The following is a 25259-nucleotide window of genomic DNA, read 5'->3' on the forward strand; positions in this document are numbered from 1 at the left end:
ACCCCCACTCTCCTATCAATTATTTTTATTTATTTTTTTCTTTTTTTCTCTCTCCTTTTTCCATCTGATATTTAGTGGCCTTTATTTGGAAATATTTTCTCTCTTCCCCTTTTATGATCTCTCCTTCTTTCCTATTTTTCCTTTTCCTCTAGCTATTTTTTCTCTCTCTTTCCTCTCCCAATTTTTGCCGCTGTTTTTTTGAAAATACCAAATTGGAGGATATAGGCCTTACAACAAACAAGTAAACTGAAACTCAACAAAAATAAACTTTATATTCAATACTTAATAGTCATTTTCAAGTTATCAAACTTATCTTACTTTTTCTGTGGCAACAAAATTGTCCTAGTGTTTTAATGGATACATACAATTAGTAATCCTCATTATAATTATCGCTCTAGGCCTCTGAAATCTCAGGACCGGCCCTGGTTTAGAGCATCATTGTTTACTTGTTTTAAAAGAAGAAAAAAATTTCAGGTATTTTGTATTGATGTCTAAATCATCACGCCCGATGTATTTGTGATTGTTTAACTTATTTATTATTTGTGCTTGAAAATTAAGGTGTGACACTTACTTTATAAGAGGTTTTGGAATTCCAATCCTATCTGGTGGCTTATGAAGTGATACCTTAATTATCGAATCTCTAAGAATTGATTGCATACACCACATATGCATGCGAGTCCTTATCTTTTTATCATTGACAATTAATCCCATTCAAAAAATCTGTATCTAGTCATTTTCATTTTCCAAATTCAATTTTTAAAAACATCCTACTAATCACGTTTTATATTTATATCTATATCTGAAAAATAAAAAGGCGGATCTCTGAATAAGAAAAAAAGTGGATGCGGAAATGTTCTACAAAGCATGAGCAAACGCGCTCCATAATTTTCTTTGAGAAATTTTAAATACACACCCCTAATCACTTAATACACATGCTTATTATTTTATATTTTAAATTATATTTTGTAGGTAGGTTAAATGACCAAAACAAACAACTACGCATTAGAAGAAGAAAAAAATAGTCATATTTTCCTTATATTATTCTATTTATGTATAAATAGTTAGATAAACACAACAAATTTTTATACATGGCCTCCCAATTTAATACAAGAATTTTAATTTTTCCTTAAATAAATTGTAATTAGATGAGGTTAGAGACCATAATATTTAGAATTTCAAAATCAATGGCATTAAATATTTTTAAAACATATCGCTTTACTCCTATTTTTTAGTTAATTTCCTTTTTTGTTCTAAGAGTTATGATTAATCAATTTATTTTCTAATATAAAACATCACAGGTGAAAAAACTTTGTAATTGTTAATTTGTTTGGCCCCTTTTATGACAACTATTTAGTTCCGTCACTGTGGAGAAACTACTGGTATAGTTTTGGTTAAATGTTCCACTCATAATTTTATACTTGATTAACATGGTGTTTGCTTTTCAAAAAAAAAAAAAACATGGTGTTTGGTGGATGAGAGCTCAAATAACACAAAGCCTATTTATATGCATCTATTTAAAGGGAACAATAATAAATCTTTATGGATTTCTCAATAACTAACACAAGTAATCAATATGGTCATTTACAAAATGTCAATATACTAGAATATACTAATCATATTAAATAGTAACCTTAATATAGTCAAAAAGTAGGATATTTCATGATTTTTGAGATTAAGGGTATTTTAGGTACTTTGGGTTGTGTATTTAGTAAATTATTAGAATGAGAATTTAAATGGGTGGTGTATTAAGTATGGAGTGTGTATTAAGTAATTAGGGGTGTGTATTTAAAACTTCTCATTTTCTTTTACTAATTCCATGAATCACTCTTAATTGCAAAACGTAGCCAAACAAATTGCATCTGGCATTTTTAATTTTTTTGATTTATTTTTTCGAAAGTACACCATCAAATGCATTTTATATTTGAAAAAACATAAACTTGTTTTGTTAAACATTATCAAATACTTAATTTGAATGTAGAGTGAAGTGAGAGCTGTTGATAGCAGAAAATAGATATACATACATATTAAGACAAAATATTGTTTACTCCCTATACTTATAGGGTCTCGACGTTTCAGTCCCTAACGTTTCAATTTCACCTAAAAAGTCCCTGAACTTTCTAATTTCATCTAAAAAGTCTCTGCCGTCAATTTTCAGTTAAAAAATCTGTTATCTTGTTGACGTGACACTATTTCAAAAGTAAAATGACTATTTTACCCTTATTGACCCAAAAAAAAAAATTTACTCTCTTTTTTTCTTTTTTAAACTCTTTTTTCTCTATTTTTTAAATTTGTTCTTTTTTATTCCTACTTTTTTTTAACTCTTTTTTCTCTATTTTTTAATTTGTTCTTTTTATTCCTACTTTTTTTTAACTCTTTTTCTCTATTTTTTTTAAATTTGTTCTCTTTTTTTTTTACTCTTTTTTCTCTTTTTTTTTTTAACTCTCTTTTCTCTTTTTTATTTATTTGGTCTCTCTGTTTTTTTTTAACCCTCTTTTCTCTTTTTTTTTCCCTACTCTTTTTTCTTTAACTCTTTTTCTCTTTTTTTTTAAAAACTTTTTCCTCTTTTTTTATTTGTTCTCTCTCTTTTTTTATTTTTTATTTCTTTCTCTTTTCTGTTTACCTCTTCTTCCTCTTCCTCCTCTCACTACACCAATTTTTCAATCAGACGACAGTTTTTCACTGTCGTCTGAGTATAAGGTTTGCTGTTGTCTATCTCAATGCCGTCTGATACATGAATCAGACAATACCAGAAAACTGTCGTCTGATAAAATTTAGTACAACAGCAGCTACTACCCAGTCTGTTGTCTGAACACCACAAAGAACAACAGCAATTTGTACCAGAACTCTTGTGCAAAGTAATTTCAGTTGGCAGACCCTGGAAGAATGTTGACGTGTAATGAATATTTAGAGAACATTGATTTGTACAAAAACTGTTGTCTGAATGAAGCTTGTAGATCAGCAATGTAATTGAATACTATTGTCTGACTTTGAACAAGACAACAAGAAAACTATTAAAGCTATTGTATGTTATTGCTTCAGACAACAGTTTTTTCTTTCTTTTTTCTTTAAGTTCGTTTGTTAGACAATGGTTTGCGATTGGTATTGAATTGTCTGAGATAGAAAAGAAGATATACACAATTGAACAACATATCCTTGATTCCAAAAACCATTTCATTCCAGTATTCGTCCCAACATTTACACAGGAATTAACCTTGTCCAAGTGCCTATATCTTTTTCATTAGCTTAACAAGCTTTCAAGTTTCATGAGCTTTACATGATAATAAAAAAGAATACAATTTGCTCGATCTCTCAAGATATAGTTGTAAGCAAAATCACTGCAAGCTTGAAGCCTATTCCTTTGGTGTTGTACCACTAAGATAGTTGTAAGCAAAATCACTGCAAGGAAAGAAAAGTAGATGCAATTAATAAATTGTCAAGGTATTGAGAGCATCATGATCAAATACTAAAGCTCTTATAAAAAGTAGATTGACACAAGTCAATCAAATAGTTTACGTGCACTCATGACTGATAAACTGGAAAACCCGGAATTGTTATAAACTACTCAAAGAAAGACAGGAGCCATGACCAACATTTTTGTAGCAAGCATTTTAATAAGGACATGAAGTGAAGGTCTAGCTGTGTCTTTGAATGGGTCTCCCACTCTGCAAAACAAACAAGAGGATATCATTTTTGAGAATTCAGAGACTGGTAAATGATTGACAGAATATTAGATAAATCATAATGACGAAAACAATAAGAACTTGGTCAAATCTACTGCCACAGTACCACTAGACATCTCCAAATTAACAGAAAAAGGAGGACAGCAGGACTTACATGTCTCCTGTAATTGCAGCCTTATGACAATCACTTCCTTTGCCTCCGGATAGTATCCAAATATCCGGAACGCAATACCTGCAAGGGATTCAAGCAATAATTATTCCTTCATGATCTAATTAATATGGAAGCAACAACAAACTTATCTCCACTCCATGCCCAAATTTATAAAACATAATTGACCCACCAACTGCTATTGTTGAAGCTGATGATAAATGTACAGGGACCAAATATTAAAAATCAGATCGATCATTTGTCTCTCTCTAGTCGTTTCTATAACAGTTAACAAAATGAAAGAAAACACCTATAGGCATTACAGGATTTCCCAATCTATCTAAAGTTCTAAACTATACCTAATAACAAATATACTCGACAAGTTACAGTTCAAGTGTGTGGCAAATGAATTAAACCCTTGAGCTCTATTTGCTAAAACAGCTAAGTTAAATCAGGCAAAGAGAAAAATTAAGTGTCATAGCTAGTAATATTTGCCTATCTTTTGATGCAGTGATAACCACCGGTAGAAGTTTGGAACAAGTAATTTCTGATCCCATAACAGGGGCAAGTAGGGAAATTGCATGTAGAATGGTCATCCGATACAAATAGTGAGGGTTGTTAATCATTTCCAAAACCTGTCAACAGATTGCCAGATTTAAACAAGAGTAACAAATGACTCAGCCTAAAGGTACCTAACTAGACCTTAGTGCTATAAAACTACAAACCTAGTCATAGATACATTTTAGTCCAATCTAAAATAAGAAAAGAATAGAAACCTGTGGGACTATATGCTGCATGGCCCAATCAGGAACAAATTCTTCTGCAAGGCGCTTCACATTATTAGCAGCTGCATCACGTATTGAGTAAACCTACCATCAAAATTTTAAAACCAGAGGTTTCCTAGCCTATACTGCATGACAGATTACTGCCATTTCAAAATTTTAAAACCAGAGGAAGTTGTTAACCACCAGATAAGATTCCCATGTTTTTACTTCTAGACAAGTAAAAGTAAATATAAGGTAACAAAATTCTTTCTGATGATGAAATAGAAAGAACAAAAAGCAGAAGCATCAAGTTCTTTTTCTTCTTCTTCTTGGCTTTCTGAAAGCAATAAGCATGAGATGTCAAAAAATTATTTATCAATCTCAAAGGCTGCACAAACCTTATCATTTAACCACTGCATGCAAAGAGAACCAATCTTATCATCGAAAAACCCTACACCCAACTGACTTGCCAATAAAGGGATATATTCTATTATCGCAAGCCGAACCCTCCAATGTCTATCCTCTGCCAGTTCCACAATTGCTGGCAGTAGAGACTGGGACAGCAGATCAATTCCAATTCCCTGCACCAGGTAAATTACCAAGAACTGCTCAACTTGATCAAGCTTGCTAATAATGTTCAGCCGGACATCTGGAAACTCATCTTTGAGAAGAGAAAGGAAAATAGGCAGCAGTTGCTCTATGGTTGCATCCTACAACCACCAACAGAAAATGAATTAATATAAGGATCAGGAGAGCATGGTTAGTTTTATGAATTATATAGAAAAGTCAACAGAAGATTCTTGCCTTTCCTAAAACTGGTGCCATTCCCATTATCACTGAAGCCAATGCAGAGCGAACGTGCTGGGATGAATCTGTTGACAATTCCTATAGCAAGCAAACTTTATAAGTTATAAAGCTAAAGTCACACATCAGAACTGCATCAAGACTAATCAAACAAACTATTTAAAACAAAATATAAGTTAAGATGTGTACCTTAACAAATGGTAGGATTTGCTGAACGGCAAGTTCTGGGTCCAAAATTCGGCAAAACTTGGTTACTTTTCCTGCAGCAGCAATCCGCACCTCAGCCTCATTATCGCGAAGAAGTCGAACATAGGCAGGCACCAGGTCTGACCTAAAGAATGTCAACATCACAACAACCATCAATTAGAAGTCAACTGGCAAGTTCTCAAACTATTACTAAGATGGTGACTCAAATCACAAATATAAATATCAAGAAAACTATTATCTCATGGTCCAACTTGAAACTATATAGCCAAAAGAAAACTAGTCGTGCACAGTATAGTAATAAGTCATACAAATGAAAAAATAAGCAGGGATAGATACAGAGATAAGATAGTATATTGGCAGTGGGATACCTTGTATATGAGACTGTAATTCACTTGCTATAACAGTTAACAAAATGAAAGAAAACACCTATAGGCATTACAGGATTTCCCAATCTATCTAAATTATACCTAATAACAAATATACTCGACAAGTTACAGTTCAAGTGTGTGGCAAATGAATTAAACCCTTGAGCTCTATTTGCTAACACAGCAGCCAAATTACGAAAGCTAGTGTGCTATGAGCCAATGTGTATGTACCTTTTTACGGCCAGCAGCGAGCAGATCGGTACGGCTCTTGTCCTTGTCCATCCGATCCACTCCGTTCTTGCTCCCCACTGTGACTCCCCAGAATCACCGCGGCCACGTCTCAATCACCATTAAACTCTGCTTTCTCCACCTTCAACACAAACACCATTACATTTGCATAAACACTCGACTTGTTCATTCATAAAAATGCACAGAAATAGCAGACAACCATAACTTAAGCTGAGCTTCGTGCTCAAAATCACAACAAATTAGGTTTCAATTCGATTGGAACGTAGCATCAATATGAAATCTGATTCAGAAGATCTAGAACCTGATTCGCAAACTGAATCAAGGAGAAAGTTGTACCTGGATTTAGCACCAGCTCGATCTCGTGGTTTTGGTGCGAATTGCTTAATTCTAGTCTCTTAGGCCCTTCTCTCTTTCTCTTCTCTCTTGTCTCTGGTTGGGACTGTGGGGACGTGTGGTTGCTTCCCTTGGATCCAACGCAACCTTCGTTTTCCCTTGGTCCGATGATCTCGATCGATGGAGGGGTGGCTGGGATTTTATTCTTCATCGCTTGGGCTATCTTTTGGTGGTGGAGGTGTCAAAAGTCGACGACCGGAAGTCGAGCTTTCCGGCGTGACAGAGAGAAGGTGAGACGAAGAGAGAGAGCAGAGAGAAAGAGGCATGTGCGGCTGAAAGAGGAAGAGGGAGAAAATGAGAAAGGCTAGGGTGAGAGTGAGAGAGAGTGATTTTCAGCTGGAGGCGGACTGGGTGTTTTGCTCGATGGAATGGAGAGGGAACGAGTTGAAAGAGTATAAGTGTTAAAAGTATAAGTCAAACCCTAACTAAAGTCAGCTATTCATTGTATCCAAAAAAAAAATCTAAAACTCAGACGACATCAAATAAAATGCATTGTCTGAAACTCATGTAACAACAGACAAATTAAAAACCATTGTCTGAACAACTTAAATCAAACAACATCTTTCAGTAGCCATTGACTTACAAGATATCAGACAACAGACACCTAATAACAGTTGTGTGACTGAAAATAATCAGACAACAGCAAAAATCAACCATTGTATAAATGAACCTTGGACAACATCACATAATAACTGTTGTCTGAATTAATTAATTCAGACAACATCAAAAAAATAAACCATTGTCTGAAATGATATTGCACAAGAGCCAAGAAAAAACTGTTGTCTAATTCGAAAACTTAGACGACACAATATTTCTTGCTGTCGTCTGATTAAATCAGACGACAGTTAAAATGTTTGCTGTCGTCTGATATGTGTTGTCTGATTCCGAAATTGGTGTAGTGTCTCTTCTCTTCGGCCTTCTTTTCCTCCTCCCTGATCGCAGCTCCAGTTTTCGGCGAGCATCACCACCTCTCCTAATCACCGTTGGCGTGCCCGCCGCTCCAAGCAAGTGCTGGCCATTCCACCATCCATCCATCATCCCCGTCATGCTAGCAAGCATCACCACCTCTCCTAATCACCCCTCTCCATACAGCGGTTCCAAACCAAATCGGAGCACACCCAAATCAAATCAATTAACCTTCCACCTCCCTTTCTTCGGTGCCAAAACTGTTCAAACATTTCTCTCTAAAGTTACTATCAGAAATAGCCAAATAGACCAAAACATGGAAACTCGCAGGAAAACTCAAATATCTTATCCTCTTCGAATCTCTATTGGCTCATCATCTCAGCAAACCAACACCAAAGAAACATTATTGACGTCGAGAGAAAGCTTTTGATATAGATCCGACACCACGAAGGGGCCGGAATCTGAAGGGAAGAGAACCCGACCATTCCGGCTTCCAGGAGTGGCCGAAAACTGGAGCTGCGATCAGGGAGGAGGAAAATAAGGCCGAAGAGCAGAGAGGAGGAAGAGGAAGAAGAGGTAAACAGAAAAGAGAAATAAATATAGATATATAAAAAAAGAGAACAAATAAAAAAAAAGAGAAAAGAGAGTTTTTAAAAAAAAAAAAAGAAAAAGAAAGAAAAGAGAGTTAAAAAAAAGAGAACAAATTAAAAAAAAAGAGAAAAAAGAAAAAAAGAGAAAAGAGAGTAATTTTTTTTTTTGGGTCAGTAAGGGTAAAATAGTCATTTTACTGTTGAAATAGTGCCACGTCAGCAAGATAACAGACTTTTTAACGGAAAATAGACGGCAGAGACTTTTTAGATGAAATTGGAAAGTTCAGAGACTTTTTAAGTGAAATTGAAATATCAGAGACTAAAACGTCGAAACCCTATAAGTTTAGGGAATAAATAATATTTTGTCCTACATATTATTATTGTTTTTAGTAAGTAAAGAGGGAATTTTGAAAAAGAGGCGGGACCAGAAATATCCGCCCCAAAACTTGAAAAATATTTCGTAATGGCGCGTGCCTAATCTCTAACTCCTCGAACACCCGCCACGTGGCATTAGATATTCACTAAATCCCATAATTCCGGTACAAATAAAAGGAAAAAGGATCACAATATACCCGAACCAGGAGAACACAGGGGTTTAGAGTTCATCGACTCCACACCTCCGTAACGATTAGGGTTTCGCTCTTTCGCTAGCTCTGGTAACTCCCCGACTCCTTATCCGCGATTCGATTTCTGGGTTTTTCTTATTGTTGAGTATATTTATTGTTTGATTGAATTTCAGTGACCAAAAATGGGTGCCAAAATCATCCAATTCGATCAAGGATGGAGCTGTTTGCAGAAGGGGATCACGAAGCTGAAGAAGATTCTAGAGGGAGCTCCGGGTGGTCATTTCAGTTCAGAGGAGTACATGGCTCTCTACTCAACCATCTACAACATGTGCAGTCAAAATTCCCCAAATTATTCTCAGCAGTTGTATGAGAAATACGGCGAGTCGTTGACGGAGTACATCAGAGCGACGGTGCTGCCCTCCATCGCCGAGAACCACGGTGAGTTTATGCTGCGGGAGTTCGTGAATAGATGGGCCAATCACAAGGTCATGGTCAGGTGGCTCTCTCATTTCTTTAGTTATCTTGATCGCTGGTTCGTTTCGCAGAAAAGTTTGCCTAGATTGAAGGAAGCCGGGCTTGTTGTTTTTCGGGAGTGTGTTTATGAGAAGGTAAAGAGCAATGTCGTGGCTTGTGTGATTGGTTTTATTGATAAGGAGCGGGAAGGGGGTCGGATTGATAGGGGTTTGTTGAAGAATGTGGTGGATGTGTTTGTGGAAGTTGGGATGGGGCAAATGGGTGGTTATGAAGTGGACTTTGAGGCGGAGATGCTTGCGGATAGTGGTGAGCATTATTCGCGCAAAGCGGTGAGTTGGATTTTGGAGGATTCTTGCCCGGATTACATGGTGAAGGCAGAGGAATGCTTGAGGAGGGAGAAGGAGAGGGCTTCTCATTACTTGCATTCGAGCAGTGAGCAGAAGCTGGTGGAGAAAGTGCAGCATGAGCTGTTGGTGGTTCATGCACACCAGCTAATCGATAAAGAGCATTCTGGATTTCGTGCTTTGATTCGTGGTGATAAGGTGGAGGATTTGTCTAGGATGTTCAGGCTGTACCATAAGATACCTAAAGGCTTGGAGCCTGTTGCTAATGTGTTTAAACAACAGGTTACTGATGAAGGTAAGGCCTTGGTTCAGCAGGCCGAAGATGCTGCGAGTAGCCAGCAGGGTTCGAACGGAGCTGGGGCAGAAGTGGGACTGGTCCTTATCAGGGAAATTTTGGAGCTCCATGATAAGTATATGGCGTATGTCACTGGTTGCTTTATGAACCACTCGGTCTTTCACAAGGCTTTGAAAGAGGCTTTTGAGGTGTTTTGCAATAAATCTGTTGCTGGGATTTCTAGTGCCGAATTACTTGCTGGATTCTGTGATAATTTACTCAAGAAGGGGACTAGTGAAAAGTTGAGTGATGAGATCATTGAGGAAACTCTTGAGAAGGTTGTTGTGCTGCTTGCTTATTATAGTGACAAAGACCTTTATGCAGAATTCTGTAGGAAAAAGCTTGCCCGTCGGCTGCTATTTGATCGGAGTTGCAACGAAGATCATGAGAAAAGTTTTCTAACCAAGCTGAAACAGCAATGTGGTGGACAGTTTGCCTCAAAGATGCAGGGAATGGTGAGTTGACCTGTTATTGCTTGTTTGCATGTTCCAGCTTCAGTAGATGTCAAATTGAAATTTGCAACTGTAATTTTCTTGCAGGTCACAGATATGACACTGGCAAAGGATATTCAGACCAATTTCGAACAATATCTTGGAACCAATCCAAATGTTAAACCTGGGATTGACTTATCAGTCACTGTTCTTAAAACTGGTTGCTGGCCAAATTACAAATCATCTGATCTTAACCTTCCCCAAGAGATGGTCAAGTGCGTTGAAGTGTTCAAAGGATTCTATGATTCACAAACAAAACGCAGAAAATTGGCATGGATTTACTCATTGGGAACTTGCAACATTGTTGGCAAGTTTGAACCAAAACCCATTGAATTGGTTGTATCAACCTACCAAGCTGCTCTCCTGCTGCTATTCAATGATTCAGATAGATTAAGCTTTTCAGAAATATTGACTCAGCTAAAGCTTACCAATGAGGACTTGGTTAGATTGCTTAGTTCACTGTCGTGTGCCAAGTATAAGATCCTCATTAAGGAGCCAAATACGAAGACTGTTAAGCCAGATGACAACTTTGTGTTCAATTCTATGTTCACTGACAAAATGAGGAAAATTAGGATTCCTCTCCCGCCAATGGTTGATGAAAAGAAAAAGGTGACTGAAGATGTTGACAAAGAGCGGAAGTATGCTATTGATGCTGCACTTGTGAGGATTATGAAGAGTCGGAAAGTTTTGGGTCATCAAAAATTAGTCATGGAATGTGTTGAGATGGTGCAGAGCATCTTCAAGCCAGACATCAAAACAATTAAGAAGCGCATTGAAGATCTCATTACCCGTGATTACCTGGAGAGGGACCATGAAGACTCTAATATGTTCAAGTATGTTGCCTAACTGAAGGTACCATTTGAGTCTTAATAGGACTCTACAGGAACATGATGTGCCTTTTCACCCTCTTGTGCAGGGCTTTTAGAAAATCTAGGTTTTTTGTGCAATTCTAACTGTCTATCACAGTACTGGGTTACTTGAAATGGCATGTGCAGTGATTACTCTTTTCAAACTTTTGATTACAGTTGACTGACAGATATGGTTTCTAAATCAGAAATTGTTTTGCAATTTGTTGTCATCAAAATTATTTTAACCTTAAATTCATGATATTGTGTTCATCAATGCATATGATCACAAATTCACAATTATATCAAACTGCTAAATCAAGATTCCTGAAGGAATGGTTAGGGTAATAGAATCAAGTGGTTAGTGTTGTGGAGCATGGTGCATGTGTGGTATATCTTGCAAATTGAGTGTGGTGTGTTTTCTTATGTATGTGAAAAGAAAGATCTTAGGCGTTGAACAGAATTCCTATGAGATATTTACTTCCTCTTACAATTAGTTTCTCTTTGTCAGTATTAAGTTATAATGCCTAACATTTTTAGTCTATGCTCTCAGTTATAATTGGAACATTTTGTGGTAGTCTATAAGAAAGGGGAGGCTCAATTCTATGGGGATATATATAGATGTCCAGGAAACTTATACTTGAGTTTGTGGTACTTTTTTTTACTTATCATATGATTCGTATTGCTTGTTATATCTGTCATTGGCATATGACTTATGTAAGATCCACCCAGACAATTTGGTCACCCGTACTCATGTGTTCAATAAATGTGTTACAAAGACTTCTGTTCTAATAGCTCGAGCACCTTGGGAAATGTTCAATGTAATTTTGTTACAATGAACTTCTAGGCTTTTAATTAGGTTGTAAGATACAATCAAGCAACTCAAACTGTAAGCAAGTTGACCAGCAAACTCATTCCAAGACTCAGTCTTGTGCTAGAAGATAATGTACTTGAGAAATAACTCAAGTCCAGCAATGTTCTAGAGTTTAGGAATCTCTCTGTAAGTTGTTTCGGGCGGAGCAGATCAGTTTCCATGCTGTTACAGTTGGCTCAACAGCATAATAGTAGTGGTGCTGGAGTCTGACTGCCAATCAAATCTATTCCTGGCCCCTCTACATCACGAATAGAATTTGCGGCTTGCATCATTCTTTGCTTTCCTTCGATGGAGTTGGTCTCCCAAAAGGCGAACAGCTCAACTTGAAGATGTGCCCTAGAATTGGGTTCCACAACCCATCCTCCCTTGCGTATGTACTCTGAATAGATTGAATCCCCTGCTGCCGTTGCCATTGGTCCTTTTGGAGCCAAGCAGCCTGTTAGGAACGAGCTACTGAGCTAGGATGTTGGAAGAGTCTTAGAATATGAACTAGTGAGGCGGCCCGCGACATTGTTATCGATATCACTCCAGTCCTTGCTAAAGAATATAAATGATCTAATGAGATGTTCATCATTCTCCACTTTTTGCAAGTGAATTGTGACCGATGCAAACTCTCCATAATCCAGAAATCCATTCCCATCAACATCAGCATGTGCAAAACGAAGAAGAGAAGGCGTTATTTTAGTTGTTAAATAGATATATTAAAGATATGTGAGCCATTATTGGTGGTACAATCTCACGGACACTCATCTTACTGACCAGTGAAATTACAGGGTTGTTGATGCATCATTAGATTGGAGTGAGAGTGACATTACCTCTGGATCAATATTCTATTCAGCAAAGAAATATGCAAAGATAAACTCAAAAACCATCATCTATTGGATACTAACTAACAAATAATGGTTGATTTACAATAGCTCTACCTCAAAAACCGAGAGTTGGGCAACGTTGTCACGAGGTCCATATCCCTTGCAATTCAATGCACACTTTTCTGGAATGTAGGTTCCAGGTGGCCTTCTCCCTTGTCTCTTAGAGCAAGTTCACCCGTTGGGTCACCAGGGTACCAGGGCAGGAAACTATTCACTGCCACTGGATCTTTGCTTCCACCCGTTGGGTCAGGGTCACCAGTCAGTTACTGTTCATCGAATATTTTATAAATTTTTTTTTGGAAAATGAGAAATGTATGATGTAAATAAATAGTATTGATAAACAATTTGAAAATGCAACCAAAGAAAATTTTATTGGTAGATAAATTATATGTCCACCGACACTTTTTTTTTTTTTTTTACTCCACCGACAGCTTTATCATATATACACCACTGACAAAGTTTTTGAAAAGTGTGAAAATATTTAAAACTCCACCGACACTTTTATCATGTACATCACCGACAAAGTTTTTGAAAAGTGTGAAATTTTTTTTAACTCCACCGACACTTTTATCACATGCACACCACCGACAATTTTTTTGAAATGAGTGAGTGATAACCCACCGACACTTTTATGTGTAGAAAATTTCAATAAATAGACATGATGTTTTCACTACATACACACACCATCCGAGCTTAACAAACCTTCACCCTTTTCATATCTCTAGCATTACATATTTCCTAAATTTCCCTCATTGCAATGAACAATTTGTGGGATCAAATTCGACGGTCTCAGGATGAAGATGATGAAGAGATGATGGCTACCAACGCAATTGTCATGGCTGCAGTCGTAGAAGAATCTGGAAACCAACACCGAGGGCGCGGTTCTCATCCGAGTCGTGCACCAAATGAGGAACGACTTAAAGAAGAAAGGGGCAAAGGTATGTTGGCCGACTACTTTGTCGACTGGCCAGTATTCAAAGATGCGGAGTTCCGAACACATTACAAGATGAGTCTCAATCTCTTCCAGCGTATATCTACTGACCTTTGCCAGTATGATCGTTACTTTGTTCAAAGGTCAGCTGCTACCGGCAAAGTCGGACTGCTTCCGGAGCAGAAGATGACAGCTGCCTTGCGAATGCTTGCGTACGGTGCAGGGGCAGATCAATGTGCTGAGTATTGTCGGATGGCAAAATCCATCTCCATCGCAGCCCTTCAGCACTTCACACGAGGAATTGTTGATCTTTACTCAACAAAATACCTCCGCGCTCCAACTGCAGCAGACCTCAGACGACTTCTTGCCAAAGCTGCGAGGAGAGGTTTTCCAGGAATGATTGGGAGCATCGACTGTATGCATTGGCAATGGAAGAATTGTCTGACAGGTTGGGCTGGAGAATATAGTGGTAGGAAATAGATCCCCACTATCATCCTGGAAGCAGTCGCATCTTACGACACCTGGATTTGGCACACATTCTTGGGAATGCCTGGGGCATGCAACGACTTGAACGTCTTGGCAAAGTCTCTGTTGTTTGATGAGCTTACCGCCGGTAGAGCACCTCTGATCCAATTCCAAGTTAACAAAAGAGCTCACAGTCTAGGGTACTATCTCGCCGCCGGTATTTATCCTCAATGGGCGACTTTCTTGAAAACTGTTCGAAATCCTACACGCCCCAAGGAAATCGAGTTTGCAAAGGCTCAAGAGGGGTATAGGAAGGATGTAGAAAGATGTTTTGGTATATTACAGTCACGGTTTGATATTGTTAGAGGAGCTGCTCGTGGGTGGCATAAAGAAGACCTTCGATACATTATGTTGACGTGTATTATATTACACAACATGATTGTCGAAAATGAACGACCGGAAGACAGCGATGATGAGTTGGAGTCCGATAATGAGGAGGATAACAATGTGAGGCCCAGGATTGCTGAGGTATGGGAGGGACCAACCGGTAGAGACTTAGATCCTGTTGGTAGAGATGCTCATCATATGAACGGATTCATGGACCGCTACCAACAAATTAGATCTGAGCACAGTCACTCCAACCTTCAGGAAGACCTCATTAAACACTTTTGGGAATTTCAAGGCAATATGAGAATCTAGATCTTCTATCTGTGTGTGTTTTCTATTAGTTTTTATGTTTTTAATTATGTTTGTGTGGTTTCTACTTTAGTTTTAATGTTTTTAATTATGTTTGTGTGGTTTCATTTAGCTTTTCATTTGTAAGGGTATTATTCAAATAAATTTTAATTTCATCAATCTAATATTACATAAGTCAAAAACCAAGCATTGGAATCATAACAATACAATTATTTAAAATATATAACTCCCTAATTTTCCTAATCCTCATCTTCATTAGGAATCCAATTTGTGTTTGTGGGGTCATCCATATGGTTGGGGTTGGTTAATTCACCCGAACAGAAAGGTGGGGAAGGGATACCACCGGTGAATGGTGGTTGTGGGAAGCCACCGGGAAAAGGAGATTGTGGATAGTTCCCACCGGGGAATGGTGGTTGTGGATAGCCACCGGGGAAAGGAGGTTGTGAATAGCCACTGGGGAAAGGAGGTTGTGGATATCCACCGGGGAAAAGAGGTTGTGGATATCCACCGGGGAAAGGAGGTTGTGGATAGTCACCGGAGAAAGGAGATTGTGGATAATACCCACCGGGGAATGGTGGTTGTGGGATGTTAGATCCACGGGTTGCATCTTCAGCTTCTTTCTCTGCAATTTTTTTTTGTTTTCTTTGCCAGTAATTCTTTTTGGTTGGCGTCATCTTACTTGTGTCCATCTCCATAATACGCTCTTCACTCTCTTGAATTTTGAATGCCTCGTTTCGCATATCCATTTGCAAGCGTATATAATCTCGTTGTTGTTGGTCACGGAGATGTTGGGCATATTCCTCATCACGTTTCTCCTTGGCAGACATCATTGATGTTTGGTTGGTTGCTATAGTCTCCACAGCGGCTGTCAAAGGACTGGAATCATTAGATGCTTTCTTTCCTTTCCGAAGAGCTTCTTTGGCAGCCTTCTTTCCTTGAGGCCTCACAGAAGGATTGGGAGTTTCATCGGCGTTTACCTCATCTGCATCTATGTCCAACTTGACATGAGAATCAGGAACGGATTGTTGTGTGTGTATCCGTTTAGTTCCTCCCCTGGAGGTTCCTCCAACCGAAGAGGAATGGTTTGGAATGTCATCAAATTGTTGAAACCCCTTAACAATCTCGTAACATTCTAAACTAATGAAATCACCTTTTTTTTGTTTTCCTTTCGATTTGGTCATCGCAGCTCTCCACAAATCTTGTGCTTGACGTCGCTATTTAATTTAAACAAAAAAGTATAAATCTATTAGTAAAAATATAAACGAGGTACAATGTATCAACTATTTCAGTATAAATTGGTATAATGTATAATTTAAATAAAATGAAGTATAAAGTATGATTATGAAGTACTAATTTGAAGTATAATTATCAACTAAATTTTAATATATGAACTAATAATTTAAAGTATAATTATCAACAAAATATTTCAACTAATAATTTAAAGTAAGATGTATCAACTAATTAAATTTTAATATACACTAAAAGAATCATAAAAATTAAAATTCGTGTTACACTACAAATTCATACCTCATCAATCATATTCGCACCACTCTTGTACCAAATTTTCGCTTGCCTTAATGCACAATGCCAAGCATAAAGTTCGACTTTCAAGGTTTTCCACCTCCCTTGAAAAGCTTGCAATGATCGGACATATCCATCCCAATGTTCGGCATAGTGTTGGCGTACCTCTATCCATAGATCATCTTTTCTTCGTTCCGTACCCTTTCCCGGATCTTGGCTAACAGCCCTCCAAGACTTGCACAATTGAATGTCTTCAATAGTTTGCCAACGTGTCCCTTCAATACTTGGATCTCCTACGGGTTGGACAATCGTATTGCCTCGTACACTCATATTAGAATAAAAAAATTGTAGAGTATGAAAGCTATGAGGAGAAGGAACAAAAAATTTTGAGGAAGAAAGATGATTTTTTTGGTGTGAGAAGTAAAATAGGAGGTGAGGTATTTATAGGAAATTGTGGTTTTTTTTTTTTGTTACCGTTGTAATCTAACGGTTAGTATTTTTTTTTTTTAAAACCTCTTGTACCAGCCGTTAGATCCCTTTAAGGCTCAAAACCAACGGTCCAGATCTGTGGACCGTTGCATTCAAAATGCAAAGTAGCCCAACGGCTACACGCCACGTCGCACCCCCACGCCACTACACGACAAAAGCGTGGCGCCCAAGCGCCTGCTGTGCTGTCACCGCTAGAAGCCAAGCGGTTGGGCTTCACGTCTTCAGCTACGCGCGTCTCCCCTCTTCTCTTCTTCTTCGGCCAGCCTAGCAGCCTGGGTCACCGGCTCAGTCACCATGGTGCCCGAGATGGTGCCCTCGGCCTCCCCCTGTAGTCTTGCCCCAGATCCGGTGGAAGGATGAACAGTCCGGAAATCCTCCCCCCCAGCCTCCTTTTGACGTGGTGCCCGGGCAAGAACAAGCCCGGTGAACTTGCTCTTATGATGCTCCAAATGAGCTTATGTTTTGATGCTTACGAGGATCAATGATTCAATGCAAGCTCAACATTGAACGGCTTTTATAGCCACAACACAACACCGTTATAATTATTTGCGAATACACTTGAAAAATATTTCAATTTTTTGAAAGATTTGAGAAGACATAAATGTAGCAGTTTTATTCTTCTTCTTCTGAATTTGTGAAATTTGGCATGATCATATTGGAGACTTTTTCAACTGTTGTTTGGCTTTTGTGGCTTTTGAGTTTTGACATGAGCCTAATGGAGGGTCACTATTATTCATGATTTTTTTTTTCCTTTCACTAATGCTGTGCCTTAGAGACCAAGAAATAGATGCTGGAAGCTTCCATATCGATCTGATGTCAGGTATTTTAACATCTCATGTCAGTATGTTTCTGGGGCTACGCCGTTTACGCCTGCATTGTTGGTCACAAAATGTGCTTTCATGTGTTACTTACAGAACAACGCGATGCTCCAGGTTTGCATTAATCATTATAAATCATCTGGACATGACAGTATTGTACACTGTTGAAGTTCACAAGGTAACAGTGTGTAAAAGGGAAAAAGGCTATAGGAGAAAAACTGAAGACAATTGCTTTCCAAAAGAATCATATTGTTTGCTACAACTTTTTAAAGTGTACATATATGATTGGTTGATTACATGGGACCGAATATGTCAAATGAACCCTCAGCTGCTTTCCGTCAAGCATCTCTGAGATGTTATGACACTTTTTTCCCACTCAAATACACCAAATCTATCTATATCCTGTGTTGATGAAACCTGAAATTCTGATGATTGTTTTCCAAGCATATTTGAAAATAGGGCTAAATACTGTTTACCACCTTGTGGTATGGACCTCATATCAATTCAGTCCCTCGACTTTCAATTTCATCAAAAACACCTCCACACTATCATTTTCTCGTCCAATAGGTCCATCCGTTATGATTCCGTTAATTTATGCCGTTAGATGCTGACGTGGCGATCCAACTCAGCACAGGTGGGCCCCACATGGAAGTGAAATTCCTAAAATGACCATGCCCAATCTGAAATGAAAAAATCTAAAATAAATCAATACTTTGCTTTTAGGGAGATTCGAACCCACGCAAATGGGTGTGAAAGTGAGATCCCCAAACGCCACACCACATGCGTGGTTGTAATATATTCCCACAACATTAATATATATTTATATACCCAACCGGATATGGATTAAATCCAAAATAAATCAAAACTTTGCTTTTAGGGAGATTCGAACCCACGCAGGTGGGTGTGAAAGTGAGCGCCCCAACCACCGGACCACATGCGTGGTTGTATCATATTCCCACAACATTAATATATATTTATATACCCAACCGGATATGGATTAAATCCAAAATAAATCAACACTTTGCGTTTGGGGAGACTCGAACCCACACAAGTGGGTGTGAAAGTAAAAGCCCCAACCACCGGACCATATGCAAGGGCCTAATGTATATCCACAAAATTAATATATATTTGCATACCCAACCGGATATGGATTAAATCCGAAATAAATCAACACTTTGCTTTTGGGGAGACTCGAACCCACACAAGTGGGTGTGAAAGTAAAAGCCCCAACCACCGGACCACATGCATATTGTTGACATGCTCCAACAAAAATTAATATATATCTCTATTTTGGATTTAATCCATATCTGGTTGGGTATGCAAATATATATTAATTTTGTGGATATACATTAGAACCTTGCATATGGTCCGGTGGTTGGGGCTTTTACTTTCACACCCACTTGTGTGGGTTCGAGTCTCCCCAAACGCAAAGTGTTGATTTATTTTGGATTTAATCCATATCCGGTTGAGTATATAAATATATATTAATGTTGTGGGAATATGATATAACCACGCATGTGGTCTGGTTGTTGGGGCGTTCACTTTCACACCCACTTGCGTGGGTTCGAATCTCCCCAAAAGCAAAGTTTTGATTTATTTTGGATTTAATCCATATCCGGTTGGGTATATAAATATATATTAATGTTGTCGGAATATATTACATCCACGCATGTGGTGTGGTGGTTGGGGATCTCACTTTCACACCCACTTGTGTGGGTTCGAATCTCCCCAAAAGCAAAGTATTGATTTATTTTAGATTTTTTCATTTCAGATTGAGCAGGGTCATTTTAGGAATTTCACTTCCATGTGGGGCCCACCTGTGCTAAGTTGGATCGTCACGTCAGCATCTAACGGCATAAATTAACGGAATCATAACGGATGGACCTATTGGACGAGAAAATGATAGTGTGGGGGTGTTTTTGATGAAATTGAAAGTCGAGGGACTGAATTGATGTGATGTCCATACCACAGGGTGGTAAACAGTATTTAGCCCTTGAAAATATAACTAAAAGTGATTCACAAGCATGGCGTTCCTCCATCTTCTGGGAATCAGTGACTTCCAACATCGGATCCTTACATGACTGGTCAAATGACCTGCAGAGATTGTATGAGCAGACCATTAGTTTTTATTAATGGTATCAAGGGGCACATAAAACACACTTTACAAGACACCAAAATAGGCCAGAACATTAGTTTACAGATTCCAAAATCAGTGAGGAATCTGCTATTCCCTAACAAATGTCAATACGGTCGAACAAATTTTTTTTTTTTTTTTTTTCCGTCAAATTCACTTTCCTCTATTAGTTAGACCTACAAGGAGTCCTGAAAAAGTCCAACAAAAGTACTGCCTTGTTTAACTTTGACATTAAGAAATGTTAAAAAAAAAAATATCTGTAATTGTAAGCAAACACCTTGTGACTAGACCGTGTTCACATACCAAAAAGAAAAAAGAAAAACAGGTTGGACAACAGTATATATTACCATCTCCAGGCAGGATTAGCTTCAATACGGCAATGTATGTGCAGCCAAAGTGATTGGACAGTTTCATTATCATGCAAGAAACCTGAACCAGAAAATCATGTAGAGTGTCAAGTGCAAATCTAGTTGTCCTGCACGTGCACCTGAGTGTGTGCGTGTAAAACATTCAGTCAAGAAAATGGCTCCTACAAGATTAGCCATCTCTCTTGTTAATCATCCCGGCATCCCAACAAAATGTGAGCAGCAATGGCTGCAGCCATGTAAACTTAAGAAGAATAGTCCTAAGATCGAACTTGTTAAGCATCTAGGCAATTGAGTTGCTACTCCCTCCGTGGAAATTAACAACAAAGCCACAAAAAACATACACCATGCCTTTGAGACCGCACTCCCGGATCTTTTCTATTTGGATGACATTAGGTTCTGAAGTAAAGTGCATGACATTATAAAAATCTAGATTTTATAAAAAGACAGGAACTAATCATTCCTGGACCCAACTCCCCACTCCCCCACGTTCTACTGAAACACTCAACCGACAGATGCCAAATGCATAATCAATCAAATGTATGATACCTGCATAAATGGAGGCATTGGAAACGAGAAGTAAAGAAAGGCCTAAGGATTTGCAACCATGCAAGAAATCATGCATCTACATGCACCTATAATCAGCATACCAATGCGCAACATGCATGCTCGAAAACTGAAAATTCATAGTGATGCAGCACCAGAAGGAATTATGAGAAAAATTGAACAAAGCTAAGTGAAACAGAATAAGGAGAAGATTAATGGGAAGAGTTTCTCAAGTTTACTCAGTAGTCTGGCAACATGGAGCAATGGCCAGATTTCTATAGAGTCCAATAGAACTAGATCAATCATTTGTAAATAGTCAAGAGAGAGAGAGAGAGAGAGAGAGAGATACCACATACGAGATGGAAGCTTTGTTTAGCAGCATAAAAACCACAACAGGTCTAGCAGCATAAAAACCACAGCATAAGTTCAGACGAAAGGGAAGTTTTAAGTAAGCTTGTCCAACATCGACAGGAAATTTCTATCCAGAGACTTAGCAGTGGAATCATCTGATTAGGTAGTTACAAAGCACCTGGAGCCTATACAAGAATTCAAATGTAGAGGTCAAAATAATGATATTGTACAGAAATGAACAAATGCATTGAGAAATGATATGGTAATTGGGTAAGCATAGAGTTTATAAGAAGCAGTTGAGAGGGGAATTCACTAACTAAACCAAGACAGAACAGAGAATTGGGTAATTACCATTGCATATCATATACGTTTGTTATTGATAGAAATGTACTCGATGTGAGCAATCTTGGGCCAATCTTCCCCTGTCTCTCTCTGGCAACGTTGTTCCAGTAAAGGACAATTTACGATGTGCAGATAAGAAAAGGAAGTGGGTAGCCCTTCATCTGGCAAGCACTGGAGTTCAGGGCAATTGTGAATTTCCAAATGTTTAAGAGAGGTGAGTTGTGTAAACCCCTTGCCGTCCAGCTTCGAAATACCGTGGATACTGAGTTGTGAGAGAGTGGGGGGCAGCAGCCCCTCGTCTGGAAATGAATCTACAACTTGTTCACATCCCCTCAAGTCGACCCACAAGAACTCAAGAGAGGTGAGTGTTGGTAGACCCCACTGCATACGGTTTCCAATGAGTTTCTTGCAGCGCCAGATGTACAAGTATTTCAACTTAGACGGCAATCCCCCTTCGGGAAATGATTCCAATTCTGGACAATCATCTACGAAGAACAACCAGAGAGATGGGAGAAGGTTGTGCATGTGTTGCGGCAATGACCTCAGTTTCGAACATTTATGGACTTCGATGGTCTCCAAGTAGGGCGCATTCAGCCCTCCATCTTGAAAACAAACAAAATTTGGGCATGAAGATATTCTGAGTTTGACAAGGGAGAGGAGTAGTGTAGTGGAATGAAGAGATTCTACATTGACATTGTCCAGTGTGAGGCTTTCAAGCTTTGGGAAGCAGGCTAACATGAATGCCCCGGTTACCTCGGGACAAGATTTCAGACGAAGCTTACGAAGATTAGGAAAAGGCTTAGAACCCACAGTCACCACTCCATTAATTAATCCTTCAATCTCAAGCTCTTGGAGGGAGGGTAGCTGCTCAACTGATGGCAAGGACAAACAATTTCCGCAATCCAGAAGTCGAAGATGAACCAGATTAGATAAACTAGAAAGATCTTCCAACCAACCTGGAAATCTTGTGCCGCCATAAGATCGAATCTCGAGTTTTTTTAGGTTTGTATGAGGTTGGAGGTTCTCCAGCACATCTCTATCTTTTTGCGTATCGTCGGTGTCACCAGACTTGCCTCCCCATTCCAAAACTAATTCATCCAAATACTTCTTCTTCCTCATATTGGTCTCCAAGGCATCTGTGACATGCGCAATATTGCGAAGCCCCGAGATGCATAGTTTTCCGCGCAACTGCTGAAGCTCTTTAATCTCGACAATGTTACCACCAGTGTATTTGTCTAGGACGAACTTACCTCTTATTGTCTGGAGATCTTTCATTTTGCCCATCCTTGGTGGCATCTTTTCTATCTTTGTGCCTCTAATATCCAGATGACGCAAGTTGATTAATCTTCCCAAATCAGTTGGCAACTCAACTAGGGATTTACAATAGAACAACAACAGCGTCTGTAAATTATATAAAGTACACATTTCATCAGGTAACTTTTTAATTAATGTCCAAGACAAGTCCAAGTGCCTTAGATGCTTCAACTTGCTAATTGAACTAGGCAGCCCACCAATTTCGTGCCTTGATAAATTGAGCACTCTTAAACATTGAAGCTTCAGGAATATATCAAAATCTAAGTTGGGACGTACACGTACGTACTGATATTTTGACAGTACTAGAAAGGTTCGCAAATACTTGGCTTCACACAAACTGTCCCATTGATCAATTACGGCAGATGCATTCACACACCATAAGTGGCGTGTCTTGCTGACATTTTCCAATACTGAGTCATTGTTCTCCAACCTAATACAGAACTCTCCAGAGACAAAGTTTGCTAAGTCATGTATAAGGTCATGCATTGTGAAAATTGGCTCAACAGAATAGTGAGAATACTGCTGTGGTACATGTTGAAAAAATGATCTCGACACTAGATCATCAAAGTACTTATCTCCGACTTCTTCAACTGTAATCTTCGATTTCAGTGGTAAGAGATCTTCAGCCATCCACAACAAAACCAGATCCGATTTCTGAAACTCATAATCTTGAGGAAATATGGAACAGTAAGCAAAACAACGCTTCAGATGTGGAGGTAGATAATGGTAGCTCAACCATAGAGCGGGTAAAATGTCGTTCTCTTCATCTCGCAACTCCCATATGTCATTGTTCAATATTTCTTTCCATTTCTCAATATTTGGTTCGGAACGTAAAAGACCCCCAAGTGATTTTGCAGCTAAAGGGAGTCCTTTACACTTTTGAGCAATCTGTTTTCCAATCACTTCAAGCGACGGATCTTTAGTAACACCTGCATTCTTGAAGGCATACTTTGAGAACAACGACGAGCAATTTTCCTCAGATAATTGCATTAGATGTCTACTTTGAAGGGTACCCATCCTGCATGCGACACCTTCATCACGTGTTGTGACAACGATCTTACTTCCATGACCACCACTCTCAAAGGGTCGGCTCAAGAGATCCCACTTCATTAAATTCACAGTCCAAACATCATCAAGAACAAAGAGAAATTTCTTCCCTGTCAACGTCTTCTTTAGTTTAACTTGAAGCACTTCTAGATCTGTGATGTTACTAGTTTGTGAAGTGACCGCCCCGTAAATTGTCTGGGTTATTTTGATGACATCAAATTCTTCTGAAACACAAGACCATGATTGATGGTCAAAATGTTGCTTGACTCTGTCATCGTTGTATACGAGTTGAGCAAGAGTGGTCTTTCCAAGCCCACCCATGCCCACAATTGGAAGCACATCCGTCTTATTTCCAGTCACACCATCCGCTAACAATAACTTGATAATGGCCTCCTTTTCTTCATCCCTTCCATATACACTAGACTCTTCTACCAAAGAAGTTGTGAGCAGTCTTCCTTGTGGTCTATCTTTAACACCCTCTTTCAAATCAAGCACATCTTTTTCGTTGACAATAAGTTCTAACCTGTCAAGAATGTCCAATATCCTGGGTTCCAGACTTTTGTCAAGTTCATGAATGGAAATAGAACTAAACTCGAGTACCTGATTTGTGCGGCTGCTTCCAGAATCATCTCCTTCCATCTTGCAACGCAGAGTTTCAGTCTTGATTTCATCCAACAGGTCATCGGCATGATAGAGAACATCTTTAAGCTCACTAAGCCAATCCCTTACTCTAGAGTTTCTGAGTTGCTTCTCCTCTGCATCATCAAGCAACGTATTAACCGACAACAACTTCATCTTCAACTTCTGGAGCAGCCCAGCGGTGGTCTTCTTTCCTCGGATGAAGTCAACAACCGGACGGGAAGCCATCCTATCAAACAGAACAGCAAGAGAAGAAGAGAGAAAAGCTCCACCCACAACTTCCAGAGCCATGGTTTCCTGATTAGACAGAAAAGCAACGTGGTTCGTTAATTAGTAATGATTCTCAACATCCATTTTGAACTAGATTTAACATATTTTCAAGACTGTAAGTAGTACCTATCAAAACAAGCTTCAGATATGATCGCCTTTGCAAGCTTCCTGTGATCTATGTTGGTCCGTTTACTCCAAGTTCCTATTTCTCCTTTGCAAATGGAATGAGAGCTGAGTAAACATACAAATCAACAAGAGCAAAAGCAAGAGTCGGTTTCACTTGTGAGAAAAGCAAAGGAAATTTACAGAATGCGCAGTGGTTAAAGACCAAAATTTGAAAGCAGCCCATTGAGCACACGTAACAGCAACGCGTTTCCTCCCATCAGATGCGTAAATTAGTATATCTGTCATGCTCATTGAATATTTAA

At 38.7% G+C, this 25259-nt stretch overlaps 5 protein-coding genes across 8 annotated transcripts; 3 read left to right on the plus strand and 2 right to left on the minus strand.

Annotated features, from left to right (window-relative positions):
* Positions 1-3562: 3562 nt before the first annotated feature.
* LOC112203685 (serine/threonine-protein phosphatase 2A 65 kDa regulatory subunit A beta isoform) lies at positions 3563-5771 on the minus strand. Its single transcript, XM_024344612.2, has 7 exons — positions 5586-5771; positions 5397-5477; positions 4991-5302; positions 4605-4697; positions 4324-4463; positions 3835-3912; positions 3563-3662 (listed from the first exon to the last, which is right to left on the minus strand). Exons 1-7 carry the CDS (start codon positions 5754-5756, stop codon positions 3563-3565), a joined length of 975 nt encoding a protein of 324 aa, XP_024200380.2. The 5' UTR covers positions 5757-5771.
* Positions 5772-8659: 2888 nt separating this feature from the next.
* Positions 8660-11408, plus strand: LOC112168009 (cullin-1). The gene is made up of 3 exons (XM_024305124.2): positions 8660-8762; positions 8846-10279; positions 10364-11408. The coding sequence occupies exons 2-3, from the start codon at positions 8855-8857 to the stop codon at positions 11159-11161; spliced, it is 2223 nt and encodes a 740-aa protein (XP_024160892.1). The 5' UTR covers positions 8660-8762; positions 8846-8854; the 3' UTR covers positions 11162-11408.
* Positions 11409-13660: 2252 nt separating this feature from the next.
* Positions 13661-14314, plus strand: LOC121049193. Its single transcript, XM_040505833.1, has one exon. It carries the CDS (start codon positions 13661-13663, stop codon positions 14312-14314), a length of 654 nt encoding a protein of 217 aa, XP_040361767.1.
* Positions 14315-14380: 66 nt separating this feature from the next.
* On the plus strand, positions 14381-14998 carry LOC112203686. Its single transcript, XM_024344613.2, has one exon. The coding sequence runs from the start codon at positions 14381-14383 to the stop codon at positions 14996-14998; it is 618 nt and encodes a 205-aa protein (XP_024200381.2).
* Positions 14999-19739: 4741 nt separating this feature from the next.
* On the minus strand, positions 19740-25157 carry LOC112167322 (putative disease resistance RPP13-like protein 1). 4 transcript variants are annotated; one of them, XM_024304330.2, is made up of 5 exons: positions 24958-25157; positions 21571-24858; positions 21225-21404; positions 20305-20386; positions 19740-19917 (listed from the first exon to the last, which is right to left on the minus strand). In XM_024304330.2, the coding sequence occupies exon 2, from the start codon at positions 24850-24852 to the stop codon at positions 21580-21582; it is 3273 nt and encodes a 1090-aa protein (XP_024160098.1). In that variant the 5' UTR covers positions 24853-24858; positions 24958-25157; the 3' UTR covers positions 19740-19917; positions 20305-20386; positions 21225-21404; positions 21571-21579. The 4 variants fall into 4 exon arrangements, with proteins under 4 accessions (XP_024160098.1, XP_024160097.1, XP_024160100.1 ...); XM_024304329.2 differs by having other exon boundaries at positions 21218-21404; XM_024304332.2 differs by lacking the exon at positions 20305-20386.
* Positions 25158-25259: the final 102 nt, after the last annotated feature.

Source organism: Rosa chinensis, chromosome 5 (assembly GCF_002994745.2).
Source record: "Rosa chinensis cultivar Old Blush chromosome 5, RchiOBHm-V2, whole genome shotgun sequence".
Lineage (NCBI taxonomy): Eukaryota > Viridiplantae > Streptophyta > Magnoliopsida > Rosales > Rosaceae > Rosa > Rosa chinensis.